Below are 13,183 nucleotides of genomic sequence, written 5' to 3'. Positions count from 1 at the left end.
AAGTGGTCAAAATATTCGTATTGATTAGCACTTTAAGCTACTATAAGGTGCATCTCGTTTTTTTTTAGATTTATATACTTTATATATATATATATATATATATATATATATATATATATATATATATATATATATATATATTTATATATACAAACTACGGTGCTTTTTTAATGAAAATTTGTACATTCAAACTTCAGTAACTTTTTAATAGATAATATTTAAAAGGACCACCACATCTCATTTTGTAGCTTAATCGTTTAACGTTTAAAATAAGATGTTTTAAAACAATTCTTTTTTATTTCTAATTTTTTCATATATCTATTTGTTTAAGAGTTATAGTTTTATAAACAATTGTTTAAAATAAATTACTCAACCAGATCTGGGCTCGGCACCCTCGAAAAATCGATTCTCCTCGTCAAAAAAAATTAGAAAACGCTCTAAAACTGAGGGGAGTATGAATGCCTACGAGATCCTCCCCTTAGCTGCCGTACTATTACCACTTAACCAGATTTTCATAAACGTTAGTTCATAGTGGACTCGACTAGGGTAAAAAATTATTTGAAATTTTGATTGAAATCAATTTGAAAATTGATTGCTCATATGAAAAAATATGTTACTTTTCTTCATCACATTTTATTTAAGGGGTAACACCACAGTAAAAATTTCAAAATGTCATTATCTTTTTTTTTAGCTAAAATGGTAGGGTATGTGAAAATGACGTCCTGAAATGAGTATTCGAAAAAAAAATTTTCTCTGAGCTATGAGCATCAGACGCTTAGCCGCGTCAGATATCCATTAGCGACTAGTAAATAGTACACATGGCTACCTATGGGTGGCACTAGTGAGATTGTGAACTGTATTCGTGTTAGTGTTTTAGTGTAGCGTCAGTTTGACCGTTGAATCACGCTTTTAGTCCCGTGTTCAAACTTTAAATGCGAGTTAAATTTCAAAAAGTAAAAAGTTACTTTTTTAAAAAAAATTTTTCAATCTTAATGATTCTGAACAGTTGGTGATTAGAACAGAGACTGTTTTTTATTCTAGAATTGTTTAACAAATAAAAAGGAAACAAGAATACTGAATAAAGTAAAATGATATAATATATAATTATTGTGTTAACAGGATGTCTACACATGTCTGCTGATAATATAAAAAATGTTCTCAAACACCTGAAAGCATATAATGTGGGAACTGTCCTGTAAGCAATTACAATAATATTATTTTATAATTATGTCTCCATATGACTCGCGATTTTCTCGAAATAACTTTTTTTACACTACCACCACAATTATTTAGCCAATTTTGATCCGATTTATTAAAAAATTTGACTGAAGCTCATAACATTTTCTAGTGAACTACGTAGGATTTAATTAATAAATTGAAAGCTTTTTGTTTTACGAACTATTATTTACTTTTAAATTATATTCAGAATCTTTGGAAATAAACTCTAATAAGAGGTTTTAGAAATTTAAGTGACTAATATACCAATAAAGCCACATAAAATCATCGGAAAGTTTCTATTACCCATAAATAAAGTATTAATAAAATGTGAAATATATCGTTGTTTTAGGCCTTAATTCAACTGTTACATTCCTTAAATTCATTCTATGGTTATACTTAAATAACTTTTCTCCAAGTATTACAAACAACTCCATATATACTGCTAACCGGGTAGTAATGACCAACAAGCTATAAATTCTATAGTAATAAATTAAACACACTGCTAGGGACACCATAACATTGCTTCGTGATTTCTTGCCTAGCAAATTGATAAGCTGTTTTGACATTCCTTAGTCCCCGGATCTTACCCCTATAGACTTTTTTCTAAGAGGGTATCTCAAAAGTAAAGTACGAATCAAGCCCGGCGACAATTCCTGAACTGAAAGAAAATATCGCGAAGTCAATGGCATCTCGACGACAAATATCGAAGCCAGGTTCCAAGATTGTGTCCGATATAACGGCTAAAATTTGGATGTGTAATTTTTAAAAAATAAAACCTGCATTTGTGTACCTCATATTGATTAAAACTAGAAATGCACATTTTTTGAAGTTTTTTTGTTATATAGATTTTAAATCCTAACTTTGGCACCTGACACCCCGTATGTTATTATACTTAAACTGACAGCTGGATACCAACTGGTACCACTTGGGGTATATCAATGTGTAAAATATATCATAGTTTCCTGATATTTTTACTATTTAGAAGTACTATAGAAACGTAGTTCATAAAGTACTTACCACTTTATATTTACCCACCCCTACTCTACCGACTTTGATAATTTCTTGAGCTAGCTGTAATATTTAAAAGAAAAGGGGAAGATACGGTGATTGAAGGTAATATAACTTTATTTTTATATATTCTAAAGTACAATTATTTTTATTTTTTGTCAATTTAAACAAATAGCGAAAGTGATTAAGTGATTTGTATCCTTATTATATACTAGCCAAGCTTATGCATAATACTATAATTATAAGATATGAGGATTTAATGAAAGCTCTGTTACAAAGAGTTGTATTACAGGTTTCACATAGAACAGAAACTGATTTGGATGTGCTGGGTTTATTTTCATTGATGATATTGCATATATCCCGATTTTCGCATCCTCTCGTTGTTGATACATATGAATGAGATCCTTGAGTAGCTAAAACATAGAAATTACAATCTATTGCATTAAAGGTTTGCACAAAATATTAAGTATCCGCCGAATTCGAATCCTGGTTTTTTATTGATTTGTTGGTTGATATTTTTTGTTTGGGAGTTTTGTAATAAAGATAAATTCACTAGTCTCAATCAATAAACTATTATTAACTTGACATGACAAACAAATCCTTCCGTAGGACTTTTATGCTTTAAGTTTTCCATAACATCTCAACATCTTGGAAAAATGGTTTACCAACGAATAAAAGTCAACTTGAATCTACATAGCCTCCCCAACAAAAATTATTGAATGTCCCCGTATTACAATGTGTAATAATTCCGTCTCCCCAAAAAACGAAATCAAGAATTAGGTTCATATCAGGACTCAAAATTAATATCAAGATCAAACAAATTTGAAAATACACAGTGGAAAAGGAAATACACTCTCTACGTACAAGCTATTACTGAAAGTTACCCGGTCATCAAAATGAACACGTCAATAGCTTAAACGAACCACTACCAGAAGGATAAAGAGAGAACGATCATCTGATTTACCAGACTTAAGCATTAAAAAAAATGTCATTGGACAACTTCTTCCTCAAAACATCTTCTATAGTAATATTATTGCTAAAAAAGCAGATTGAAAATGAGCTATAAAATATAAAAAAGCTCCAGTAATTCTAACCTAAAAAGGCAACTATCTCAAAATAGAATATTTATGGTTGAAAACTGTTTTTTCAAATTATATTCGAAGCCTGAATTTTTCTTATCCTTAAGTCGTTATGTTGATTTTGTATTGGGATTTGTTGGCTTATGGGTAGAATGCGACATATTGTTAATTCCAATTTCACTTTCCCAACTTTATACCTACCTAAAACTATAAAGAATTAACACAAAAGATAATTGGTAAGTAAAAAATTGGTGTGACATAATTGATTCTTGACATTAATAGTAGCAGTAAATAAAAAAAAATCGTGTCAATAGCCCCCAAAAATAATTTTTCACTATAATAAATCTCAAATTCCTTCAAATCCTGACGTGAAGGGTCAAGTAAGAACGAGGATTCGGATTCCACGAAGACATGGTTTATTTTCTAATAACCAAACCACAAGACATTTTTATTTTAAATATCGTTGAGTAATTTGGGAAAATGTTAAATGATCATACGTAAGTACATGTGAAATTTGCTGGTGTATTATAAACCTGTTTTTAAAAAGAAAATGTATGAAATATGTTTTATATGCAATAGAAAACTATTAAAATAAATATCTGTAATTTTAATATTTTTTAACAGTCCAAGAAATATATACACACTAAGATAATTCATTTTATTATATACTTTTATTGGTACATTCCAATGCTCTAGACCTCTAAAATCCCTATTGAACTAACGTAAAAAGTCATAGAAATTTGTAGGTGAAAGCTATAAATATAAATGAATCGCTCTTCTTGAGCGCTCTACATTGTATAAAGGTTAGGTTAAAACATTTATGCAGTATAAAAAAATATCGATATTTTGATTTATCGATATTTTTACTTTACGGTGTGATTACCCAAAAATATTGTTAAATTATTCGAACGTTAAAAAATATGAACAAATATTTAATTTATTCAGTTTTATTTATTAATTTAGAAAATAGACATGTGATTTTTGTTAAAAAAATGAAGAATTTGATACTCGACTATCGATACTTCAAGATAAAAAAATTTATTCATTATTTTTTGAAAAAATGTCGATAATTTAATATTTCGATATTTTATGCCCTTCCCTAGAAACATGTAGTGTCGGAATTATTTTTCATTTTAATTTTTGACCAAACCAACTTCCACTGCAACGTAAGTTTAGGGTTTGTAAAAAGTGACTTGTTTTATTGTTATTGTTTGAAGAGATACAAATGTTGTTATAATCGTTGCGGTAGTGTAATTTCTTATAGGGAAATAGTTATTTTCCTAACAAGTGCGGAAAGTGATACTTTCCCGCACGCGACTGCAGTTGTCCCGAACGACGCGGAGCAGAGTTCGGGCAAGCGGTCAAGTGCGGGAAAGACACTTTACGCATGAGTTAGGAACATTATTTTTTCTACGACCATATATACAAAAAAGTATACCAACCCATTTTTCAAAAATTATTTTATTCCAGCACACATATACAAAATTTTAACTAAAAACTACTTATTATTATAAATATTAATATTGAAAACACAATTTGTTGTATTCTGTAGACTAGTAAGAATTGCCGGCCCAGTGGAGTTATTTGGTTTCAATTGGAAGGTAGATGACGTCGGTGAGGATGGCATCGGTTGCAGGTCGCATAAAGATGACGATGACGGTGACGGCAACAGTTTTAAGTCATTTATAGCACAGAGAAACTTTTTACCATCGAATAGCGGGACCATAATGTAATGTATAGATTTCAAAACCTTACTTAGGTCTGAAAAATACGCCAGAAATACCTCTTCCTTGTAAGTTTTGGCCCCCTTCTCCTTATACCATGTAACAAAATGGTCATATTGCTTCTCATACTTTAGTCTGGATTTGGCAGGTATCAGCTCGGAATTAGCTTCATTTGCAGCCTTCAAAATGGCTTCGGGAAGTTCTTTGTCGGATGAATCCATTAATATTATTGTGTCGGATACGGTTTAATGTAGTTTAATTTAGAAGAAGATTGCACTTATTCGGTCACTTCCAAGACGTTTTGAACAACTTTGACGTTTTAGTAATAATTACACGCTTGGGTTGTCATAGCACTAGTGCGGGAAAGTGACACTTTCAAAACTAAAATGCGTGCGGGAAAGTGGGTTAAAACGCACGGTCGTAGAAAAATAAATATTTTAATGTTCAAGAAAAAGTAAAATGAACAGATACCCTCAAAATACTATTGAAAAGTTACTTCTTAAAACTTACTTTCAGACTGATATGTGACACATACGGTGCTTTCAGAACAGTTTAATGTTTTCATGTTTTCTGTGTAGCCATAGTAACAATTACCTCTCAATTTCTCCATGCATGTATAGCATTGCAAAGTATACACAAAGTCTGAAAACACGAAACACATGTTTTAAATGTATGTGTTATTTATAAACCTTTTGAATTAAATAAAATTGAATCGAAACATTGTATAACGTGACTGTGAAACCAATAACAGAGCTATGAAGACTCTAGCCGGGAAACAAGATGATTTATCTCTCATAAATAAGATGAACTATATTTCTTAACAGTATGTAAGATAAGTTGGAATTTCTGGAACCGTTGGCGATATTCATACTGAACACACTGTTTTTACTAACACTTCACCAACACTCACAATTACACTGTCTGACCAAGTTATCGTCTTCAGAGACTGAAGGTAGGTACTTGGTTATCGAAACGCGTGTCAGACAGTGTAATTGTCAGTGTTGGTGTAGTGGTGGTATAAACAGTATATTTGGTATGTTAGGTAGACTATAACATCCTGATTTTTATAACAATAGAGATTGAATTCATGTAATAAAAAATTGTAATTTCCCGCAGATTTATTATTTGATAGTAGCAAGGTTGTTAGCTAGAAACAGTGATTTTTGTGCTATGTTGACTGAAAATGTGCATATATTTTTGTAAGTACTTGTCATTTTATGCTGATATACCTTATTGCAAAAGTAAAGTAAGATTCGTAAACAAGTCCAAACCTGTCTGCTTTAGTGCTGTTTGCTGTCTGCTTTTTTTCTTTTACATAAAAATTCTTCAGCCTGGCTGCTGCTGGCAAAAAGTAGACACGTGTCACTATTCATAAATTTATTTTACTTATTAAGTGTAATAGTATGTAAGTGATAGTTTTTAAGAATTTTCTATCCAAAAAAATGGGATAATAGTGTTACTGGACTTCTCTCAAATAGAACCAAATTCATGTTGGGGATTATTTACCTATTCCGGGAAATTCAAGAAAATAATGTGTACGATGTGCTGATTTCTAAAAGAAAAGAGGTCAAAGATCACTCATTCTTGATTAACTTGTATAAATACAATAAAAAAGAAATGTTGACTAACAATGAAGTATTTATTTTACTTTTAATAAAACATGTATTTTATACGCTTCACTATTTTACTATCATAAAATACTGTTGGGACACATACGACCCACTCACCAATACTATTGGGACAATGTGTCCAATTACTATTTTGCAATAATCAATAAATAATATCATCATTTAATTAAATATTTATTTATCCTGTCAAACTAAATTAGCAATAAATATTTTGTGTTACAAATAATTTATGAATTATTAAAATGAAAAAAATCGTATTGAGAGCGTTAAAACCACAAGTGAGGTTATGTACCGTATATCAAAAGTATATTTTTATCCCTATTTTGTCAATTTCAAATCTTCAAAAGATTTTTTTAGCGATAAATCCGAAGGATCCGTTTCTTAGAAAAGATTTATTTACTTATATTAAGTGATTAGTAAACAAAAATTAATAAATATTTGTCCTCTGATATTTCCAGATGTACTTCTCACTATCCTCCAAAAGATTTCACAATTAATAAAAAACGTAATAGATAAAATTACTTCATATTTTGTTAATATTTATTCCAATTGTTCCAGAACTCACTTTGGATGCGTGTTTTACGGAACGAGTCGTCAGGGATTACTTGGAAATCAATTTGGTATTACAAACAAAGCTTATAATTGAGTCAGTGGAATTTATAATGATACTTATACCAGGACAAGCGCCTGGCTTCGACAACTAACCTCCAATGTTGTGTGAAAAATAACATACCATTTCAAACCCACGTCCCCGTTCGCTGAAATTTCAATTCAACTATCTTGGGCGTTGTAAATTGACGTTTTAAATGGAACGCTCATCTTGAGCACTGTAAATTTACAATATGGCGACTATGTAATACAACCAACACTAATTTTGAATTGTATGAGCCTACATTCCACTTAATACCCATGACTGCAGAAATTCCCATTTCTTCAACATAAAAAGTTGTAGGCGAAATTTTTAAGTTGAACGCTAATCTCTGTAGAGTTACAGCAGTTTGGAATGAATATTTCCCAAGTATTGAAAATCTAATTCAACTTGGATTCCCGTGAATTTATGGTTGCAGCTCAAACCACTCTAACTACATTCATTCCAACCTCACTCGTGTTTGTAAAAAATGACCTGATTTGACGCTATGTTTTAATGAATCAACCAATATTTTATGAGAGAAGTGGGCAGACACAGGGATTTTTCCACATAGAAAGGGACAATCTACTTCAAGGACTCTTCTACAAAGAATAGGTCGGTCTACTTTCATTTGCCCCACATAAACCAATTTTGTTACATCCAAATTGCAGCATCCTAAGAAAGGTTTTATATTGACAAGAACTATGGTCATATTAAGTCCAGTTAATATTTCTTTTTTTCTAAATTCATATATTGCTTCGATTCAATTTTTGAGGTCCGTTTCTTATTTTGTGCTACTCACAGTTTATTCATCTCATAAATTTGTTTACATGAAAGCAACTACATTATTTGTCATTATGTTATTTGTTTACATTTTACTATGAAATGTGTATTTGTGGTGACAGAAGACAGTCTGACAGATTTGATTACGTAGAGCATCCTATGCCAAATCGTTAAGGCTCCACTTAAAAACTCAATGACTAACAAATTGTGACATAACATCTTAAAGCTTCATAATCCATTCTACTTGTGTTTACGATTAAAACGCTGTGGACCAAGTGGAACGGGAAAGACCGTGGTCATGAATATGATTTTCGGGAATGCTCAGAGCAATGCCCATTTTAATAAGACCATTGCTCTTGACAACATCACGCTTGTTGTAATTCCTGTCATCACAAAATTGGATTTGTGGGTTTAATGTGACGTTATGACAAAGAATCTTAAGTAAGCCATACACGTTAGGGTTTCCTGGAGAGGCTAGTTTTGCCTGTGCAGGTTAACCAACGTCGGTAGCGTATTTGAAGAGATTCTGTTGTACCGGTCGCAGGTGATGACATTATTATTTTAAAGATGAATAATACAAAGATAGTGAAAATTAACTTACTAAATGAATAGAAATTTGAACTATATTTTGAAAACGACGAAAAAATATACTTGCAATGGTAACTCATACAAGAAAGAAACTTCAGGCGATTTTTTGAAGGTGAGTTATTAAATCATTTATTAATTTAAATCAAATATTCAAGTACTAATGAGACAAACAGAAAACAACCGACAGGCACACCGACGGTGTTTCTCGAAAGAATTGATTTTAGATCTGGCGCTGGTCCATTCCCATGGACGAAACGTTCCCATCCACCTGCGCAGGTATACCAATCTTTTGAATCGTAATACAAATGTTTACAAAGTTGAGTGAGGTTAAGAGAAGTTAAGGACATATTCACATGGTCGAATTTGATTGCATCCATTAATTATTTCAATTAAAAATCTTGCGGAGCCTGTATACTCTAAATATATATTATTTGAATCCCATGTAATTTTAACACAAAGTACAGTAATTATCTTATATGTATACTTACCGCAAGAAAATGTTAAAACGAATATCAACAAGATATATACACACCTAGTCATCTTTTTAAAATATCTGATTTATTTAGTTGGTTTCATTAAGGTTGATAAGCGACTACCGATATATTCTAATTTTATTTCCACGTGGAAAAATAAACAAAGTTATTTTTATATTGGAAGAATCTGTGATTTTGAATTTCGTCGAAATTTAATTTCATTAATTTAAACAAAATATATATTCATATACAGTCCAATCTAATTTTTCCTATTAATTTAAATGTTTTCTTCAATTTTCGCTTTTATTTGGGTTAGTACTACTACGATCGTATCAATACAATGTACATTTTCATAGTTTAATAGCACATGGAAGTTATAAACTGTGGTATTTCAATGATTGGCTTGAGGTAGGTTAGGAAATTCTTCTTCTTGGATAACCTCTTTATTCTATGAGCCATAACCTGCTGCTGCTTTCACAGTTGTGAAAATAAAAATTTATAAACAAGTAATAGAATGATTATTTTATACAGACAAACTTAATAAAGTTGCATTTAAAATGCATTTAAACTGAAATAAAATGGGGCATTCAGAGTAAAATATTTCTATTTAGAAATTTATGGATCTTTTGCGTTAATGACATTAACACTAGTGACATTATTCTTAAACATGTAATAAATAGCACATTTACATGGTTCTCAAGCCAACGAGAATATACCGTAATGACTGTGGAAGAGATAATAGATCGATTTTGGATTAGACAGGAATCTTCGGAATGCCACAGTATTTATAAAGATTTATTTACACAATTAAAGTACGTAAGATACAACCAAAATAGTAAGTAATAGCCAACTTAAGAATAGATATAATTTATTTAGAACTATCTGAAAAAAATAAAATATATTGATTCGGCAAGGTAGTGTTGGAGAACAATTTCGAAATACCCATGTATTTTCTTAGGATTTTGGACAGTTACTTAAGGGACCAAAATCTGGTGTATGAGACCACGGAGGGACAGCACAGAATGGAAGGAACAACAGGAGCTGGTCAAAGTTCAGTACTTGGACCGGATCTTTGGAATATCGTATACGACAATTTATTGAGGCAATGGTTACCGGAAGAGTCGTTGTTAGTGGAAATTGCTGATGATGTAGTAACACTTATTACTGCTGGGAATCTGGAGCCAGTATGATTCAAACTGAATCAGGTAATGCGGGTGGTTAAGAGCTAGATGGAGAATCATGGACTGTCGTTTTCCCAAAACAAGACCGAAGTTGTCAATCCTAAAAAAAAGAGGATCAGTAACATTGAGTGGGACATGTTGGAATACATGGTAATGAAACAGCTGATCGATTAGCAAAAGATTCAGTACTAAATGGAGTTTTTTGTAACGTATATACAGGAAGAGTTACGATCAATTCAATAAAAGACAACAGATAACAGAAACACTGGGATACTGCCTCACGATTCTCAAATAACACCTATTTTCAAATTTATCCTACTTTTCCCTTACCCCGAACTATATTTTCTATCTTGCCAGGCTGGGTATTTACAATTATCAACCTGTACCTGCGATGATAATTCTTGTGCTGATCTCAATCACATTTTTTTCGGATGCAGCAATCACATTATAAAACAAACAATTTGTTGCAGTTACTTGTTAAACAAAACTACTCCTTACCTCTAAACCTCATACACCTTTTAAGCATAGATAACCGACAAACTTTAGATCTATTAGTAAATTTTATCAAGGATATTAAAATTAATATCTAAGTAGTATCATTGAAAAATTCTGTAGCTGATGGCGGAGGTTTTAGTTGGTAGGGGAAGTGATGAGCTTCCATTTCCAACGCTTTCTCCATCAGAAAAAAATTTATATCTATAATACGGTGGTGATACCCCCATTCACAAAAATTTTGCCGATGATCGACGAAAGTTTAGGATATTTCCGATTTAGGAATATACTAATTTATTTGTCCACATCCACAATAACTAACTTTTTGTATACTTTCATACAATAGGCTTCCAGTATACACATGGTTTTGATAATTTGCTTTGGTCAGAAGAAATGGCTAATCTGGTGTGTCTTTGAGGTGTAGGAATCTTGATTTTTTTTTGGTTGATTGCCTTCACATTGGCATTTTAAACCGCTTGCTACTTCACATCATTTTCAGGTAAATGTTATAGTGAATAAATAAAAGTCGGTAATGAAAATAGTTATGAGCATCGTTAAATTTATGAAGACAAAAGAGTTAAATCACAGTATTTTCAAAGAATTCTTGGAAAGACTTGTTTCTAAATACGGAGATGTACTTTACCAAACAGAATAAGGTGGTTACCAAAATGACGAGCCTTGTATTTTTATTTGGGAAAAACTTAAACATGTGTATAGATGAATTGTTGAAGAATGATTATTCTAGTTTTCCTAGTATTAAAAATTGTTTGAAAAAAATCCTACTTAATATATAAAGATGTACATATATGAGTTAATATTATTGTCAAACCTACATCAAGACATCTCAATGAGGTGTGAAGGATTAAAAAAATGTAAAGATCCATTTTACTTAGTTGAGAATGCGTGGGCCATAACAATGGACAAAGTAGACAAATTTGTTGTATTTGTTGGACATGAATCCCAAATGTAAAAAAATACTCGTATAGTTTGAAAAAACCAGAAAACACGCTTCTAGAGCATATTAAACTAAGAAGTTAAAAATAGTATTATTGCGAAGAAGCGTCGGGCGTTCGATGTACGAGATTTATGGAACAAAGTGCCCTACGCTTTTTTCACAATAGGTAATACTAGTATTTTTGAATCATCATTGTTTTAATCCTTTTTCAAAAATTATTCTCAACTTTATAGTTTGTACTTTAAAAGCGTTTTTATGGTTTTTTAAACTATATTTACTTTTCACTTTTTAATTCCGTTTATTCTTAAAAATAAAATTTTTCAGTTCAAGTCATATAAAATTCTAATCAAACAACATAATAAAATTTAAGGTGTTCTGAAGTAATACTGATGCATGTAGTAAATTGAATCTCCAACAGAAAGTTGTAAAATTTGTTTCGATGTAAACTTTTTTACAGTAAGAACGGGATTTGAACCCACTACCGGCAAATCCGGAGGTTGACGTCTTAGCCTGCTCGGCTAACAAACGCAATTAAAGTAATGGAATATACTAACATTAATAACCCACTTGCTCTTAGTCCAAAAGAGAGTTACAAACAAACCCACATTCAGGTGAAGCCAATAAAAGCATTTTTGAACAAAAATCGGAGGAAAATATTCACTTTGACTTTTGGATTAGTTCAGAATCAGCTAATATCGATCAAACATTAAAGAACAATTCCGACCAATAACATCAAAAAGCCAGCAATGATTTACGCTAGTAATATATGAAATGTGTTCAGTGATCCATTATGCCTCTCTATTGCAAGTGAAACTTTAAGATTTGGAAAAAGGAATAAGTAGCTGCGGGCTAGATATGGTGAATATGGTGGCTGGTCTGCCAATTCGAAGAGCAATTAATTAATTTTAGCAATGGCGATCACCGAAGTGTAAAAAAGTGTGTTGTACTAATGGGAAAGGACTTTCCTTTTCATCCGATTGTTTTTGTGGAGTTTCTCCTCTTATCTTAAAAAGCAATGGTGGGTAATACTCTTCTTATTTCATTTACCTCGAAGGCAATCAATGAACACAATCCCATGAATATCCTAAAAAACAATAGCCAAGCTTTATTATCCGATGAAATCGTCTTTGCCTATTTCGGAGCAGGTTCGTCCTGTGCAATCTACTGTCTTTAAGTTGAGACCGGAAGCTTTTCAGACAACCTTCGTAGTTCACTGAGCACAATAATTTCATCAAGTGGGAGCCAGATTTGACGCTTAAATTAATGTTTATCTCATAACTTATTTTGTTAGTTCTCTTAATGTAAGGTGTTAATTATATAAAATACCAACACCGCATGTTTTTCGATTACAAAAATAAACAATTCCATACTTAATTTTATTTGTTAAGTTCATATTAATTCATGGATTGAGTTGAGAGTATTTAAA

At 31.4% G+C, this 13,183-nt stretch overlaps 1 protein-coding gene across 1 annotated transcript; it reads right to left on the bottom strand.

Moving 5' to 3' along the window:
* Positions 1-2,419: 2,419 nt before the first annotated feature.
* LOC130453084 (uncharacterized) lies at positions 2,420-9,231 on the bottom strand. Its single transcript, XM_056792676.1, has 3 exons — positions 9,145-9,231; positions 5,540-5,671; positions 2,420-2,639 (listed from the first exon to the last, which is right to left on the bottom strand). The coding sequence occupies exons 1-3, from the start codon at positions 9,194-9,196 to the stop codon at positions 2,431-2,433; spliced, it is 393 nt and encodes a 130-aa protein (XP_056648654.1). The 5' UTR covers positions 9,197-9,231; the 3' UTR covers positions 2,420-2,430.
* Positions 9,232-13,183: the final 3,952 nt, after the last annotated feature.

This window comes from Diorhabda sublineata, chromosome 2 (assembly GCF_026230105.1).
Source record: "Diorhabda sublineata isolate icDioSubl1.1 chromosome 2, icDioSubl1.1, whole genome shotgun sequence".
Classification (NCBI taxonomy): Eukaryota; Metazoa; Arthropoda; class Insecta; order Coleoptera; family Chrysomelidae; genus Diorhabda; species Diorhabda sublineata.
Note: the sequence above shows the minus strand (reverse complement) of the source record. Positions and strands in the feature narration are given on the sequence as shown.

What these genes read in the sequence shown, in the direction of transcription:
- LOC130453084 (XM_056792676.1), bottom strand. Translation starts at nt 9,196, where the DNA reads ATGACTAGGTGTGTATATATCTTGTTGATATTCGTTTTAACATTTTCT. An exon ending in CGTTTTAACATTTTCTTGCG is followed by an intron (nt 5,672 to 9,144) that starts GTAAGTATACAT and finishes TCGTGTTTTCAG; the next exon opens with ACTTTGTGTATACTTTGCAA. An exon ending in TGTCACATATCAGTCTGAAA is followed by an intron (nt 2,640 to 5,539) that starts GTAAGTTTTAAG and finishes TCTATGTTTTAG; the next exon opens with CTACTCAAGGATCTCATTCA.